The sequence below is a fragment of the Rhinolophus ferrumequinum genome, chromosome 26, assembly GCF_004115265.2.
Source record: "Rhinolophus ferrumequinum isolate MPI-CBG mRhiFer1 chromosome 26, mRhiFer1_v1.p, whole genome shotgun sequence".
Lineage (NCBI taxonomy): Eukaryota > Metazoa > Chordata > Mammalia > Chiroptera > Rhinolophidae > Rhinolophus > Rhinolophus ferrumequinum.
In genome coordinates this window covers 4,074,641-4,092,135 of record NC_046309.1, presented here as the reverse complement: position 1 = coordinate 4,092,135, position 17,495 = coordinate 4,074,641, and the positions used below count along the sequence as shown (strand labels likewise).

Below are 17,495 nucleotides of genomic sequence, written 5' to 3'. Positions count from 1 at the left end.
CAGGTTTATGATTTGCAAGTATTTTCTCCCATTCCTTAGGTTGCCTTTTAATTTTGTTGATGGTTTTCTTTGCTGTGCGGATGCTTTTTAATTTGATGTAGTTCCACTTGTTTATTTTTGTTTTTGTTTTCTTGCTTTTGGTGTCAAATCCAAACAATCATTACCAAGACTGGTGTCAAGGAGTTTACCTCCTTTGTTTTCTTCTAGGAGTTTTATGGTTTCAGGTCATGCATACAAGTCTTAATCCATTTTGAGTTGATTTTTGTGTGTGGTGTAAGATAGGAGCCAAATTTCATTCTGTTGCATGTGGGTATCCGGTTTTCCCAACACCATTTACTGAAGAAGACTATCCTTTTCCCATTGTATATTCTTAGCTTATTTGTTTAAAATTAATTAAGCATGTATATACATGGGTTTACTTCTGGGGTCACTGTTTAATTGATTGGTCTGAGTGTCTGTTTTTATGCCAATACCACAGTGTTTTGATTTGTATAGCTTTGTAATGTAGTTTGAAATTAGGAAGTTGTGATGCCTCCAGCTTTGTTCATTCTTAAGACTGCTTTGGGTATTTAGGATCTTTTGTGGTTCTATACAAATTTTAGGATTTTTTTTCTATTTTTGTGAAAAATGCCATTGGAATTTTGATAGGAATTATATTAAATCAGTAGGTTGCTTTGGGTAATATGGACATTTTAACAATATTAATTCTTCCAATACATGAGCACAAAATATTTTTCCGTTTAATTGTGTCTTCAATTTCTTTCATTAGTCCTTACAGTTTTCAATCAGCAGGTGTTTCACCTCCTTAGTAAATATAATCCTAGGTATTTTATATTGATTTTGTATATTGAGTTTGTATCCTGCAACTTTACTGGTATTGCTTATTAGTTCTCACAGTGTTTTTTTTTTTTTTTTTTTTTTTTTTTTTGTGTGTGTGTGTGTTTTGTTTTTTGTGTGTGGAGTCTCTAGGATTTTTTATATATAAGATCATGTCATTTGCAAATAGGACAATTTTACTTTTACCTTTCTTATTTGGATGCCTTTTATTTCTTTCTGTGCCTACTTGCTCTGGCTAGGACTTCCAGTGCTATAGTGAATAAAAGTGATGAGAGTGAACATTTTGTGTTTTCCCTGATCTTAGACGAAAAGCTTTCAGCACTTTACTGTGGAGTGTAGTGTTGGTGTGGGCTTATCATATATGGCCTTTATTATGTTGAGGTCCATTTCCTTTGTACCCAGTTTGTTAAGAGAGGATGTTGAATTTTGTCAAATGCTTTTTTTGTATGTATTGAGATGATCAAATGAGTTTTATCTTTCATACTGATAATATGGTGTATCACTTTAGCTGATTTACAGATATTTACCCATCCTTCTTTTGGAACAGTGTCGTTTCTTGCCAATTTTCCTAGTTAGAACCTCCTGTACAAAGTTGAAATGAAGTAACAACAGCAGACATGTTTGCCTTATTCCTGATCATAGCAGGAAAGCGTTCAGTCTTTCATCATTAAGTGTGGTACCACTTGTAGAATTTTTATAGATGCCTTTTAGCAGGTTGTGGAAGTTTTTTTCTCTTCCTAGTTGGTTGAGTGTTTTTATTATGATAAGGTGTTCAACTTTGTCAAATGCTTTTTCTAAATCTAGTGAGATTATCATTTTTTTCTTCTTTATTCTATTGAAATGGTTTATTACATTAACTGATTTTTGAATGTTAAACCAATATTGCATTCCTGGGATTAATTCTACTTGGTCACAGTGTATTCTCCTTTTCATATATTGATGAATTCTTTTTGCTAGCATTTTTGCATCTATATTCACGGGAGATATTGATCTGTAGTTTTCTTTTATTGTGATGTCTTTTTCTGGTTTGGTATCAATATTGGCATCATAGAATGAGTTGGGAAATGTTCCTCCTCCTCTAATTTTTTTTAAAAGTTTGTGAAGAATTGGTATTAATTCTTCTTAAATGTTTGGTAGAATTCACCAATGAAACAATCTGGACCTGGGTTTTTCTTTGTAGATAATATTTTTATGAGTAATTTAATTTTTTTTAATGTGTTATAGGTCTATTCAAACTTTCTATTTTTTCTTTAGACAATTTTGGTAGTTTGTGAATTTTTCCATTTCATCTGTGTTATCGGATTTGGGGGCATAAAATTATCCATAATATTTCCTTATAATTATTTTATTTCTCCCAACTCAGTAATAATGTCTCTTCTTTCATTCCTGATTTTAGTAATTTAATTCTCCTCCTTTCTCTTTTGGTCAAACCAGCTAAAGATTTGTCAATTTGTTGATATTTTCAAAGAACTAAGTCTTGCTTTTGTTGGTTTTCTATATTTTTTTTTTGTTCTCTAGTTCATTAATTTCCACTCTATTATATTCTTCTGATTGCTTTCGGTTTAGTTTGCTTTTAATTTCTCAGTGCCTTAATGTGGAATATTAGGTTATTGGTCTGAGATCTTTCTTGTTTGAGATATCTATCTATCTATCTATCTATCTATCTATCTATCTATCTATCTATGTATCTATCTAATTTCCAGCTATAAATTTTCTCTAAGCATTGCTTTAGCTATACCTCATAAGGTTTGCTATGTTGTTTCTTCATTTTCATTCATCTCAAAGTACTTATAATTTTCCTTTTGATATCTTCTTTGATTCATTGGCTATGTAGAATTGTGTTGTTTAATATCTACTTACTACTGAATTTCCCCCAATTTTTACTGTTACTGATTTCTAATTTTACTTTAGTTTTGGCTGGAGAACATACTCTGTATGATTTCAAGCCTCTTAAATTTATTGAGGTTTATTTTATGGCCTCACAAATGGTCTATTTAGGAGTATGTTCCTTGAGCACTTGAAAAGAATGTGTATCTGCTGTTGTTGGATGGAGTGTTCTGATGTTGACCTAGTTGGTCACATCTTTTCTTTCTTTGTTGACTTTCTGATTAGTTGCTCTGGGCATTATTCAAAGTGGGGTATTGAAGTCTACAACTATTATTGTTGAATTGTCTATTTCCCTTGGCATCTGTTAGGTTTTGCTTCATGTGTTTCAGGGCTCAGTTGTTACGCTCATACCATTTCCCTGAAAATAAGACCTAGCCAGACAATCAGTTCTAATGCGTCTTTTGAAGCAATAATTAACATAAGACCTGGTCTTATATTATATTGTATTATGCGGGAATTGAACTGGCAACCTTGTTGTTGAGAGCTCACACTCTAACCAACTGAGCCATCCAGCCACCCCTCCAGCAGCTCATTGGCAGCTCATTGTCTTCTATCTAGTTGTTGAGGACACAGCTCACTGGCCCATGTGGGAATCGAACCAGCGACCTCAGCGTTAGGAGCACGATGCTCCAAGCACCTGAGCCACCAGGCCGTAGGGCAGCTTTTAGAGATTTTAATTTTTAAAAAAATCATTTTCACTAGTTGTGGTTGTTACACCAGCAATAAGTCTGCAGGGTTCCTCATGATGTTTTCCAGAAGTGGAAATCCTGTCAGTAGTTTTAGATTAAACTGTAGCCCGTGCTAGCTCCCCTCATCTTCCTTCCAGCTGTGTGCCTGGATTTTGTATGGTTTAGTCTCCCTTCTTCTTCTTTAGTGGAGTTGAATGAAATATTGCTAAATAGGGACCCAGGTGACAGTGGCTGCTGTCCTCCAGACTGCTATCTCTATCTTGAGTCCTTGGTTTTCCTCTAAATGCAGACATGTAATGCTTGCAGAGGATAGGAGAAATGCTGACGTCTCCTTATATTTCTAAACAGTCACTTATGGTTTTTCACAGCTTGGATATGCATCCTTTAATTCTAATTTTCAAGTGATATTTCTTCATGATAAACAATATTCAAAAACAATGAGGCTGCTGAGCTATTTAGTAGCTCCTTGAGCTTTGAGAAGTTCATTGTTAGAATTTTGAAAGCGACCCTCAGAAGCACCTGTTCCAGTTTAGAGCAGAGCCCATTTTTTTGGCTCCTGTCAAAGTGTTAAATGTTGTCTCTGCTCTGAATGGGGCCCTGGTGTGGGTCTGGAGACTCAGAGGCAAACTCTTTCTTTAATTCCTTGGCCAACACCAGCCTGAGAAGGGGTCTGAATGGGCTACCGAGCACAGTTCAGTGAGATCTCCATGGTGGTGTGTCTTCGTGGCCCAGCCTTTCTCCAATCACCCCTCTGAACACTTCAGCAGGTACAAATAAGGGGACATAGACCCTGTAACCTAGCCTTTCTAGTCTATGCTGTGACCACAGCTTGAAGTGATGAGGAAGACAGAATAAGGAGGATGTGAGACAGGAAATGGGTGTGGCCGAGGCAAGATGCATGCTTTTCTGTACACAGTGAATTTACAATAAGTCATCCTGTAGCTCATTTCTTGGAAATACAGGGGATTGTGAGAAACCAAAAAAGTTTTTCTGAGCTGTGATATGCTGAGATATGTATTACCATGGTCTCTTTGTCGCTTGTTAAAGTTTTATTTATAGCATTTATCATTAGTAATAAAGCACTTAAGAACACTCTATGGGAGAGTCAGAGGGAAGCAACAAAAGATGTCACATTGCAACCAAAAGGAAGAAATGCAGATAATAGCAGAAATCGTGCAAACTAAATTGCAAATCCTGAAAAAAGGACAAGTTAGTGAATACTACCAGATGGATATGGCAGCCTCTGAATTTTTCCCTCAATTCCTGTTTTCTTAAGCAGCCTCTCCTTTTACCACTAGTGTCATAAAATGGCTAAGAATTGAGAGGGTATCCAAGCAAACGTTGTGGGTTTTGGAGGGAGGGGACTAAAAAGTCTTGGAAGACGAGTAAGGCAGGGAGCTGTGGGCGTGTTGAGAATAGCAGAAAACTGGGGGAGAAAAGGCCTGCTTCCTTGCTTCTTGCTTCCTTGGATGTTGGCACCAAGTGGCAAATATCTGTGTCTGACATCCATCACTGATATCAAAGAACTGGTATCTCTCACTGTCTGTAACTCTGCATGACTCTGATGGCTCTAGGGACTCAAAGCCCTAGGAGAAGAGGGCCCGTAATAATATTGCAGTCTCACACCGGACTCTTCAAGCCAAGAGCCCCAGGACTGGTCCCTCCCTGGGATCTCCCTTTGAGGACCTCTGTACACTGTAAGAGGCTGATCTCTCTAATCAACCAATGTCTGAGAAGTAGTGTGAGTAAGAGGCCAGGGCTCATGACTCATGCCGGTGAGAGAGTCTGGGGATTTGTTCTCACTGGGCAAGACCCAAATGTTATCATCTGGTATACCTCCTTGGTAGGCATCATCTTAGATCATCTTTACACGTCCCTGTCTTCTTATCTGTAAAGATAGTGGCGCTCAGAGGGGTTATGGTTTGTTGTTGTTGTTGTTTTTTTTTTTTTTTTTTTTGTGTGTGTGTGTGTGTGTGTCCAAAGCCATAGATCTTGATAGTGGCAGAATCTTTTCCTGAGTACACTTCATGTGTTAATGGCAGATCCCCGTGAGGATGCACTACTATGAGAGTCTGCTCCGAAGCTCATGGAATGAAACCAGCATCATTGGGTTACAGAAAGATGCAAACTGCCAGATGGTGTGGCCATCCTGAGCTGCCAGTGTAGCCAAGCAGATGCCTCCTGTGTATTGAAATGCATTAAACCCGGTTTTGTCTTATTTGTATGGGGTATGTCCTCTATTTATTTATTTTTTTAGATAAAATGATTCTTTTGTGTGTGTTTGGTATCCTGTAAGAGTGTGAGATTGAGTCTTCCTGGTGGGTCTGGGGCATGTTTTCAGGCAGACGTGGTCTCATGACCTCCTGCGCTCATACCATCCGGACTGTTTCCCGGACGAGTTCAGGAGTCTTATGCACTGCCAGCCTTTCATTTCGTCTGTCCCTCTTGAAAAGAAACAGTTTTTTTTTTTTTTTTTTTTTTTTTTTTGGTGCTGTATAAATTGTTGAAAACCCCAAATTCTTCTGTAAAGGGCCTGAGTTCAGAAAGGGTCAAAGTAGAGAGGATGGCGGGGCTGGGGAGGTAGGGGGGTGGATCTAGCATCTGGGAACCCCGGGCAATGAGAAGTCTCCCAGAAACAGGCTCAGGACGAGTTTCAAATGCCTTTCTGAGAAAGCCACCACTTTGCCCATCATGAGGTTTCCATGGTCCATCTGGATATGTGTGAATGGCGCATGGGGAAGCATGGATTCTAGTCAGTGAGCACTGCTCAGACTTGTAATGCAGAAGGGGAATATCTTGGAGTTGTTAAGAGGATGGAACAAAAAGCACGTGGCAGAAAAGATGGAGGGAAAAATGTATGAGTTTCCTAGGGTTGCTGTAACGGATGGCCGTCAACTGTGTAGCTTAAAACAATGGAAATGTATTTATTATCTCCGAGTTTGAGGAGTCCAAGGTCAGAAAGTTCACGCTGTCTCTGAAGGCCCTGGGGAAGGTCTTCCTGGCTGGTTCCTAGCTTCTTGTGGTTTGCGGCACTCCTTGGAGTTCCTTGGCTCGTAGAAGCATGGCTCCAAACTCTTGCCCTTTTGTACTCTCTGATAAGCAGCAAGGAGAAACCAGGCTGCACTTCCCATACTCTGCTCAGAATCCTCCTCTGCTAAACACTCATGTTCATCACTCACAAGTTCATGTTCCATCCAGCGGTAGAACATCTCTCAGCCCCTGCTCCTCCACTTTATAACAAGTATCACCTGTCCTCCAGTGTCCAACAGCACGGCCCTCACTGCGGTCTGAGATCTCACCTTTAATATTTCCACCCACAGTCTCTTCAAGGAAGTCGAGGCCTTTTCCATCATCATGTGCCTCCAAATTCTCCCAGCCTTTGTCCATTACCCAATTTCAAAACCACTTCCACATTTTAAGTGTTTTATTTTTACAGCAGCACCCCACTTCCTGATATCAGCAGTAACCACATGAAGTAAGGGCTCCATTTAAAAGATTAGGAAAGTGAGTTGCAAGAGAGGTTAACTTATCCACATGTGGTAGGCTGAATAATGCCCCCCCCATCCCCAAAGATAGCCAGGTTCTAATCCCCGGAACCTGTGAATTGTTACCTTGTTGCAACAGGATTTTTTGCAGATGTGATTCAGGTCATGATTTTGAGATGGGGAGATTATCCTGGATTGTCTGAGTGATCACAAAGGTCCTTATAAGTGGGAGGCAAGAAGATCAAAGAGGAAGTAGGCACTGTGATGATAGCTGCAGAGATTGGACTGATGTGACCGCAAGCCAAGGAATTCTGACGGCTTCTAGAAGCTGGAGAGACAACGGATGGATTCTCCCGTGGAGCCTGCAGACGAGCCCTGCTAATACCTTTGTTTTATTTTTGTAAGACTAATCTGTGACCCTTGATCGCTAGAACTGTAAGAGAATAAGTTTGTATTGTCTTAGGCCACTACATTTTTAGTAGTTTGTTATGGCACAGCAATAGGAAACTGACGTACCAGTATTAATTGTCCATTTGTGGAAGAGTCAGGAGAGCGTGAGGAACCATTCCTTTCGCCTCCTGCTATTATTTGTGCAACGTCAATGAGTTTGAGCTTTGAATTTATCTAGATCATAGCAGCAGGAAAAGCCCTGAGCTTCATGAGGCAGACCCCACAAGACAGGATTTTAAAAAGGGTCTTTTAATAACCCCTGAAATTATAATGCTAAGTGAAATAAGTCAGACAGACAAAGCAGAGAACCATACGATTTCACTGATACGTGGTATATGAACCAAAAACAACAAAAGAACAAGACAAACAAATGAGAAACAAAAACTCATAGACACAGACAATAGTTTAGTGGTTACCAGAGGGTAAGGGGGGAGGAAGGTGGTAGATGAGGGTAAGGGGGATCAAATACATGGTTATGGAAGGAGAACTGACTCTGGGTGGTGAACACACAATGTGATTCATAGATGATGTAATACAGAATTGTACACCTGAAATCTATGTAACTTTACTAACAATTGTCACCCCAATAAACTTTAATTAAAAAAATAACCCCTGACCTTTGGGAAAATTCATATCTATCTACACGGCCGTGTGTAAAGTGATGTAAAGAATAAAGGGAAAATGTGGAAAAGGAGGCTGGGGCTTCCTCCACATTCATCTCTGCTTCTGACTGTGTGGAAGGAGCAGCCTCCTAGGGAGTGGCAACCTCATGATGTCGTGGTCAGGACCAGCAGCAGAGAATCAGGTGGCTCATCGCAGAGCTGGACGTGGAAAGGAGCTCTTCACGATGAGGTGAAGAGAACAACACAGGAGAGAGAAGAGGCAACCAGACTCCTATCACAAATCTTATGCAGGGGATCGCTCCTAAGTTAGGGCTCACTGGTGGGATTACTATATTCCAGATGCTCGTGGCCTCAAGGCTGTGACCACTAGATTCGCGTCCTGTTACCTATAGCGTCAGGACTGTACTCCACTACTTCCCCTTTCCCGTTGAGAGTACTGAGCGTCACACCTGGAGAAGCAATTAGCTGACCAGGAAAATTTCCTAGGCAGCTTCTGGCAGGACGAGTTTCACTCTAGAAATTTGTAGAATGAAATGGAACTGGGCCATGGTGGACATAATTTGAGCAGGAGATGTGGTTCTGGTTCTGCTCTAGACTCATAGAAAGGCAGCCCTGTCAAGGTGAGCGTCATGGGTGTGTGGGCTGCAGAGCTGCACAGGGCCTGCGCTAGAAGGACCCTCCTTGGGTTTAATGCTCTGTTGATGTCATCCTGAAATTCTCAGTGATAGTTGAACAGAGGACCCGACTTTTTCCTCTTGTCCCAGACCTTGCAAATTACATAGCTGCTCCTGATCTGTGCCTTTGTTGAGTCAGAAAACTGTTCCCTGGGAACTTTCAAGGTGACCCAAGTCATTGACACCAATCATCGGTCATTGACACCATCATTTCCAAACCTAGCTGCTTCCCTGCATGGATACCCATCCTGCTGGCTACTTCCTGCCACAACCGGTCATCTTAGTACTTACCCTCAAGCTTAAGCATTGACTAATCTAGCTTCTCAATCTAGTGAACCAAAATTCATCATAAAGAACTTAATATTTGTATGGCGATGCAACAGACAACTGGAACAGCTCGTGAACCATGAGAGCTTTGACAGCCTGCCTCTATCCTCAAGAGAATTTCCAGAGCAGGTGGGAGCCATTCGCTGGGTAGATTTAGGGTAAGCTGTCTCTGCCGGGGGTTGGGGCAGGGGAAGGTAGCAGGCTTGGGAGGGACAGTTGTATCTGCCTCCTGGGTGCATCTTTACCTGTCACATCACCTAAACTTCCAAGCTTGCAAGAACCACATGAAAAAAACCCAGAGACCCTGTGTGGTTAGAGGGACACTTTTTTCCAGGCCTCCTGTTCCTCTTCCCCTAGGCTCCCAGGGGTTTAGATCCTTTTGGCTTTGTACCTGAGTCCTGCTAATTTTTGAAAAAGTAACTCGAGACCCTCCTGAAAGACTAGACTAAAGTCACATATTATATACTATGTCTAGCAAGCACCCCATGATACCCCAAGTCACATGCCCAGCTTCTTCCTTCCAGAATCACCTGTGATCTCCCACGGCAGCGGGGACACTGATGAGACACTGTGCCTGGCTTTCTGGGCACTATGTGGGTCATTTAATCAGGGTCTTTTGGATCCACCACTGTAACCCGGATCAAGGAATATGGCTTTGGAAATTGGGGCCCATGGGAGAAAAGGTTTTAACTTGAGAAAACCACAGCACCCACCAACCAAATGATGGGACAGCATTTCTGTCTCTTTAAGGGTAAACAGTTCCTCCACTGGCTCCACCCAATCTGAGCTTCCTGGCTCAGTGGTTTCCAAGGGTACAAACAAGTTTTGCTCACACTTAAAGCAAAAGCACCAGCTGAAACAGCTTCTTTGGAGAAAACCTGAGAAGTCATCAACTCCTTGCAAAGAAGGTGAGCCTGGCTGACAAGTGGCGCCCAAGCAATAGCGCTATGAGGGTGGTGAGGTCCAGGGAGTCTGTGCGGGGGTTGGTTCTGGTTGAGAAGAGACCAGGTCCAGGCTGGCAGCACAGCAGGGAGGATGCTGGCAGAGTGGTTGGGGTGGATGGTAGGGAGGGGAGCGAGGAGCCCGGCATGCATCCATCTCGTACTGAATGGGGCGAGCTCGTGCTTACCAGTGCACCTGCCATACACTTGCCATGGTGACACACACGGAGGGCTGCCTCATAACCATCCTGTTCCCTTCATAGGACACTAGTGTCCCCACGGCAGGTCTATCGAGCTGGAAGGCAATTTGGAGACCACCCAGTCTAAATCCCTCTTTTTACTGCAACAGAAGCAGGAGGACAGAGAGTGCGGCACTTCTCCAGGATGTCCACTCGCTCATGGCAGAGACAAGCTAGAATTCAGTGTGCTGAATGCTTTCTAGTATTTCACAGGGAGAAGCCGTGACCCTAAAAGTGTGACATCTGAGGGGAGGAGGGAGCGGGGTGGGTAGAGGTTGGCTATTCTAGAGCGTTGTGTGCAAAACCTTCCTGGTAGCTTTCCCTAATTCCAAGCTGGCTACCAACTCACCATTCTGGAAAGAGTGGGGGCTCTCGTCCCTGCCCTCCCTTACTCTATCTCTGATTTGTCATAAATGGAATTTTAGAATCATGATGCGGGCCCGGTTTCAGCATTTTTGAGCCTTATCAATGTCCTCGTTTAAAAAGTTAAAATAATAAAATTAGCTTCTTTGCAGGCTGTTATGGGGGGGTAAGTGAAATGACATACACAACATATTTATCAGGAGGCTTGGTATAGAGTGCTCAGTAGAGGTCATGTTACACACAGGTTAAGATATTTATCGTGGACAATTTTAACTTCTTCAAAGAAAAAGAGAATTATCAGAAACCTCCATGTGCCGATATCAAACTTATTATATAATTATCAACTGATGGACTTCTTATTTCATCCATCTACTCACTAGTCCCCACCCACTCCACAATACTTTGAAGCAAATATCAGACACTGTATCAGTTTATGAGTAAATATTTGAGTCGATATGTCTGAAAGGTAAAACCATTTTAAAAATATTACCATTATCAGACGTCAAAAAGAAAGACAAATTTTTAAAAACTTACTAGTTGTATTCAGATTTCACTGATTGTCTCATAATTTAAAAAATTATTTGAAGGTGCATCCATGTAAGATCCAGAACTTACAATTATTGGATATCGCTTAAGTTTGACTTCCTATAGAGGTTTCCAACCTTCCTGGTTTCTTTCTGGGAAATTTCTGTGTTTAAGAAAGGGGAAGATTTTTGTCCAAGTGGTTTGGGCAGTACATTTTGTTGATTAAATCCTTGAGCTGTCATTTAACCTACTCTTGTAGTTCCAGTGTTCCGTGTGAATTTATATTTTAGGGAGAGGCTTGGTCAGATTAGGGTTTGACTGTTTCTTTGGGGGGAATCCTTCATGGGTGCCGCTGTAAGCTTCCATCAGGAGGCACATGATGTTTTTGGTTGTCTCTCTTTCTGTGACATTGACAGACTTTAATGATTGCCTAGCGTAAATTTATTGTTTCACTAAGGGTCACAAATGATGATAATTTGAATTCTATCACTGTTTCTTCATTTCTTAGATGGACTAATCCTATTAAAGGAAGTTCCCCTCAACCATTCTTTCCCTTTCACTAGGTACAGTTATATAGCAAAGACAAAATAGGAATGCTTGATTCTTGCCCTTTGTTTTGTCAATGTTCAGAAGAATGGGATGCTTTCCTAGCATACTCCAAAGGGAACAATTGATTCAAAAGAATTGATCCATGTTTTTCCATTATTAATATGGATTAATTTCTTATATTTAAATTTCTAACCAATTAGGAATTTGAATGGCATGAGGCAATGGATGCAGTTTTATCTTCTTCTATCTGGTATTATAGATACCCCCAAATTGCTTATTAGTCCATCTTTTTTTCCGACTGAGGTGAGATGCTGCCTTATTGAATATAAATTTAACATAATATAATTAAATCAAATAATAATGGATATTGTATGATTAATTGGGTCTAGTTCTGTCTTTTCTGTTTTTGTTTCACTGTTCTCTCATCTCTTCATGCACCAGCATCATACTCCTTTAATTATAGAAACTACAAAGTTTTACTATCTGGTAGAGCTAGTCGTCCCTCTTTGTTCTTTTTCTTGATGGTGTAGGCTAGTTTTATTGTTTCCTCATCCAAATGAACTTTATAATATATTATTTTAGCTGCAGGAGGAAAGGTAAGGACAAAAAATTTTAAATTTATAGTTATATCAAATCATATTGGAGAAGAATCTATTAATTCCAATTTTATGAAATACTTTAAACATGAGTCAGTGTTAAATTTTGCCAAATGTCTTTTTTGCATCGAGGTTATTTTCTTCTTAATGTATTAATGAGATGTGTTGTAACAACCAATTGTCTTATATCTAACCACCCTAGTACTTCTGAAATAAATCAGATAATAATGTATTGCTTTTTTTTTAGTGTCTCATAATTTATTGAGGATTTTGGTATGAATATTCGCAAATGAGACACGTCGGCAGCTGTGTTTATTGGTGAAGTCCGTCCTTGTTTGCCTTTGGGATCAACTTATACTGGATTCATAGAAAAATGGAAAATTTTTCTTCTTTTTTAACTGATCAGGAATAGTTTAAGTAGCACTGAGATTATCAGAGCTTTAAAGATTTCAATGAGTTCCCTTATGAAAGCACCTGGACCCTGTACTCCTTTGTGGGGAAACTCTGGAACTGCTATTTTATTTCTTTCATAGTAATGAACCATTTCATCTTTCTGTCTTAACTGGAATCAATATGAATAATAGACTATTACAAATTTTCAGGGAGAACAAAAGAAGAACAGAGGGCTGGAAATGGTCCCCGCTGACCTATATTGACCCCCTTTCCTTTTCCTTCCCTTCCTTAAGGTCTGTGAGTACCTAAGCTCCAGAGCCTCTTGACATGATCATGGCTGACCTTCAGGACAACACTCTGAGGATTGTTCTGGTGGGGAAAACCGGCAGTGGGAAAAGTGGGACAGCAAACACCATCCTTGGGAGAACAGAATTTGAGTCTAAAATTGCCGCCCATGCTGTTACCAAGAGCTGTCAGAAAGCATCACAGCGGTGGAAGGGGAGACATCTTCTTGTTGTTGACACCCCAGGTCTCTTCGACACTAAAGAGACACTAGAGATGACCTGTATGGAAATCAGCCGCTGTGTCGTCGCCTCGTGCCCTGGGCCTCACGCCATTGTCCTGGTGGTGCGGCTGGGCCGCTTCACGGAAGAAGAGCGGAAAACTGTTGCCCTGGTCAAGGCCGTCTTCGGGAAGAAAGCCATGAAGCACATGATCGTCTTGTTCACTGGTAAAGACGGATTAGACGACCAGAGCCTGGAAGGCTTTGTAAGCGAATCAGACGAGGACCTAAGAAACCTCGTCAAAGAGTGTGGGGACCGCTGCTGTGCCTTCAATAACAGAAGCAAAGACGAAGCTGAGAAGGAAGCTCAAGTGCAGGAGCTGGTGGAGATGATAGATACAATGGTGAAGGGCAACGGAGGGGCTTACTTTTCTGATGACATTTACAAGGACACAGAGGAAAGGCTGCAACGTCAGGAAGAGGTCTTGAAGAAAATCTATGCTGATGAATTAGAGAAGGAACTTCTACTAGTAGAGAAGGATTATGCTGATAAACCAAAGGAAGAAAAGGAGAAAAAAATAAAACAGCTAAGGATGAAATATCACGAACAAATAAAAAACATAAGAAAAGAAGCTGAAAAGAATGTATTTGCAGAGGTTTTAGACAGGATGTTAAAGATGATTTCAAAAATATGGGATATGTTTTGGAAGTAACGTAAATCTTATTTCTTCGTCTTAGTTTACAATGATTTGTTAATGAGGTAGATTGTCTTTTCCAAAGTTAGTTATAACAATATCTTCGATTGTCTTTTCTAAAGATGACTACAACAGTGTCTTCTGTTCTATGTATTCTTCTTACAATCTGAGCTTGTTACTCGTTCTGTTGAGTCCTGGGATCTGTGTCCCCTACCTAGAAATTGGATGGACTTTGTGACTGCTTCGATGAATCGTGGATGGTTGAAGTGACACCGTGTGACTTGTACAGTTAGATAGGGACGATGCCGCCTTGCTTTTTTGGGATGCTTGCCCTTGGAACTTGACCACCATGTTGTGAGGAAGCCCAAGTTGCCCATTGAGAGGCCACATGAAGAGGACATGAAGTCACGAGCCCACTTCCCTGGCTGGTCTGTCCTCCTCCAGGCAGAACCAACATGCCAGCCGTGCGAGGCAGGCAACTCAGAAACAGATTCCCCAGCTGCCAACTGAGCCCCCTCCCATGAAGCTGCAAAGAGCCAAAAGGAGCCATCTCCACCATGTCCTGTCAAATCGCCAATTCCTGAGAAAGAGAAATAATGGCTGTTGTTTTAAACCGCTAAACTTTGGGATCGTTTGTTATGCCAGCTCTCTCCCCATTTCCACCTGTCCCCCCACATGATGCCACAGATTTAAGAAGTTACAAAATTGGCATAATCGGGCAATAATATATTCTGTACAGTTCAAAGACTCAATTTAGGACAATTCAGATAAGAAATCCCACACACGTCAGGCGTTAGCACCACTGGTGACGCATGTTGTTTCAGTCCATGGCTGTAGTGCTTCAGTAGTGAAGCACCAGTAAGACGGTTCTGTGGGTCATGGGGCCTGGAAGTTGAGAGATTCTCTTATTGTTTTTCTCTCTCTTTTTTAAAGTGCCATCCTAACTTAAAATGTCCCTGACTGTAACTTACAAATCTCTTCTGTGCCAAATAGTTTTCATTTGCCTCTGCACATCCACACCTCACCCTTCACCCAGCTCTCTGCCCAAAGAGGCTGACCCATGTGGACTCCACCAGTGGCATCTCTTGCTCTTTGGCTTCTGTTTGGCTTCTGCCACTGGGAAGCCCAAGCAGTAGATCTCTGGGGGTAGAAAACCAAAGATGGGGTATGTGTCTGCCTGCCTCTCTCCCTGCAGGGCATCTGTGACTAGCTGCAACCCTAAGCCGAAGTGTCACAGTCCCCACCTGGGGGTCTCTCTCTCCAACTCTCCTTCTGGGTTCCAGTTCTCATTCACCCCCTTAGGATTAGGGTGTCATTTCTTCACTGCTGCTAACACTCTCCCTTGTGGTTTCCATACCCTGTATCCACAGCTTGTAGGAAGCCCCTGCACTAGACTTTCCCCCAAGCACCTAATTAGAGTGGGCCATCCCTACTGCTAGAAACCTGACTGATATATCTTAATGATACCTACTTTCTGTTCTCTTTTAGACATTCCCTGATCTTTCTTATTGTTTTTTTCCCCCAACTCCATCTACTATTTTCTGACACCTGAAAAATCTCTCCTGACAGCGGAAATCTATGTCACTAAGCAGAATGTTTTGTGTTCCTATTCTATGAGTCTGCTAATGTATCATCCTTACTAAATCACGGGAGGACACAAGTCAACATCTTGAGTGATCCCATCCCCCGCCCAGAGAGCTTGCTAAGTCAATGTTTCAGGTCATGGCATTTTAGGTGGAAAAAGTGGTCCCTGGTTTTGGGAATTGTTGTCTTAACCTGTGTTTTCTCTTGCATATGCCAGTATTGTGGATGTGGCTCGTGCACCCAGAGAGCCACCAAAGGAGCCACCTCCATCCTGGTGAATTCCCTTGCTGATGGCTCAGGGCACACTGTGGAAGATGGGGGCATCTGAAAATTTAAGAGCCGGTCACCAGGGGTGGAGTGTTGGTGTTCGATGGGATAAGGGTTTCATGGTCTGGGCAGTTCTTCCTCAATGCAAACATGCAGCACAATATTTGCAGACGCAGCTCTCAGGGGATGAGCTTGACCTGAACAGTGACAGGTAAGCCTGGCCAGTTACAAAGAAGAAATCAACATATAACTAACCAGATAGTGTATATAGAAGCGATGGCTAAGCCTCCCTTCAGAGAGGCAGAGCTTTAGAAATTATTCCTTGTTTCCTTTATTTGTCACCAGTAAAAATAAAATCTTTTAATCCGACAAGTCTGGTGTTCCTTTGGCTCAAACACTCCCAGAGGTGAACCCTTGGTGTTCGGTTAATTGCGGTAGGTCACGGAAAAGACGTGACCCCTGATTGTCTGGAAAGCTGGACCTGGGCAATTGGAAACTCCCTCCCATCACCCCCTCCTACCCTGACCTCCCTCAGCCTGTTCCTGGAATGTGTATTCAGCTTGCCCTTTCTGTTCCCAGGAGTTGCCCTGAGGACACAACCTTGAAATAGTAATATACTGTTGAGAGTATCAGGAGGGTTTATGTAATAGCCCAGCTAAGTCTCTGTAAACTTTTCAGATCTGGCAGGCAGGAGCATCTTGGGGCTGGCCAAGACAAGCTTTGTAGAAAAGTTCCCCTGAGGGTAAGCGGGTAGGGGGAGGTAGAAGAGGGTGAAGGGGGTCAAACATATGGTGATGGAAGGAGACTCTGGGTAAGGAGCACCCAGTGCAAATATGTAGATGATGTGTGATAGATATGGACACTTGAAACATATGTAATTTTCCTAACCATTGTCACCTCAATAAATTTCATTAAATAAGTCAGACAGAGAAAGATAAGTACCATATAATCTCACTTATATGTGGAATCTAAAGAAAAGAGTAAGTGAATGAACTAATCAGAAACAGTTTTGGAGACAAAGAGGAAAAACTGAGGGTTGCTAGATGGGGGGGGTGGGGGTAAGGGGGAAGGTGAGGGGATTAGAAAACAATCAGTAACCACAAGATGGCCATGGGGTTTGAAAATTAATCTGGGGAACGTAATTTAGTGGTTACCAGAGTGTAAGGGGGTTGGGGGGTGGGAGATGAGGGTAAGGGGGATCAAATATGTGGTGATGGAAGGAGAAATGACTCTGGGTGGTGAACACACAATGTAATTTATAGATGATGTGATACAGAATTGCACACCTGAAATCTATGTAATTTTACTAACAATTGTCACCCCAATAAATAAATAAATAAATAAATAAATAAATAAATAAATAAAGGTAAAAAAAAATAATAATCCAGAATACAGAGATGTAGGATCCACACCAAAAGATGTGTAATTTTTGAAGGATACTAATAAAGGGGATAATGTAGGCAAAAAAAAAAAAAAGAAAAGAAGGTTCACTTGCTCATTAAACTGCCACGTCCCCGTCTAGAGTGGTCTGCCTCTTTCTTGGGTCTCTCCCTGCCCTCCAGAGGGGTGCTCGTTTCAGATGACACCTGGGAGGTTTCAAGCCAAACACCAATCTCATCTCTGTTCACCCACAAAGATGAAAAAATGGAGTATCTAAGGCAGTGGTTCTCCAGTTCTTTCTAACTGTGAAAAAGCACTCGATTACCTAAAATTCTTTCTAAATCCGTGTTTGGAATCAGCAAATTGCCATGTTACAGAAAACCATCATCATCGCCATCATTATCATCTCATCCTCCACAGAGGTCACAGGTCTCAGCTCTGAGTCTGGGTCTCAACCACGCACAGTCATGTCAAGGGACACTTGCTGTG

General features: G+C 41.7%; 1 protein-coding gene across 1 annotated transcript; it reads left to right on the top strand.

Moving 5' to 3' along the window:
- Positions 1 to 9,779: 9,779 nt before the first annotated feature.
- Positions 9,780 to 15,995, top strand: GIMAP7 (GTPase, IMAP family member 7). Its single transcript, XM_033099220.1, has 2 exons — positions 9,780 to 9,880; positions 12,872 to 15,995. Exon 2 carries the CDS (start codon positions 12,906 to 12,908, stop codon positions 13,791 to 13,793), a length of 888 nt encoding a protein of 295 aa, XP_032955111.1. The 5' UTR covers positions 9,780 to 9,880; positions 12,872 to 12,905; the 3' UTR covers positions 13,794 to 15,995.
- Positions 15,996 to 17,495: the final 1,500 nt, after the last annotated feature.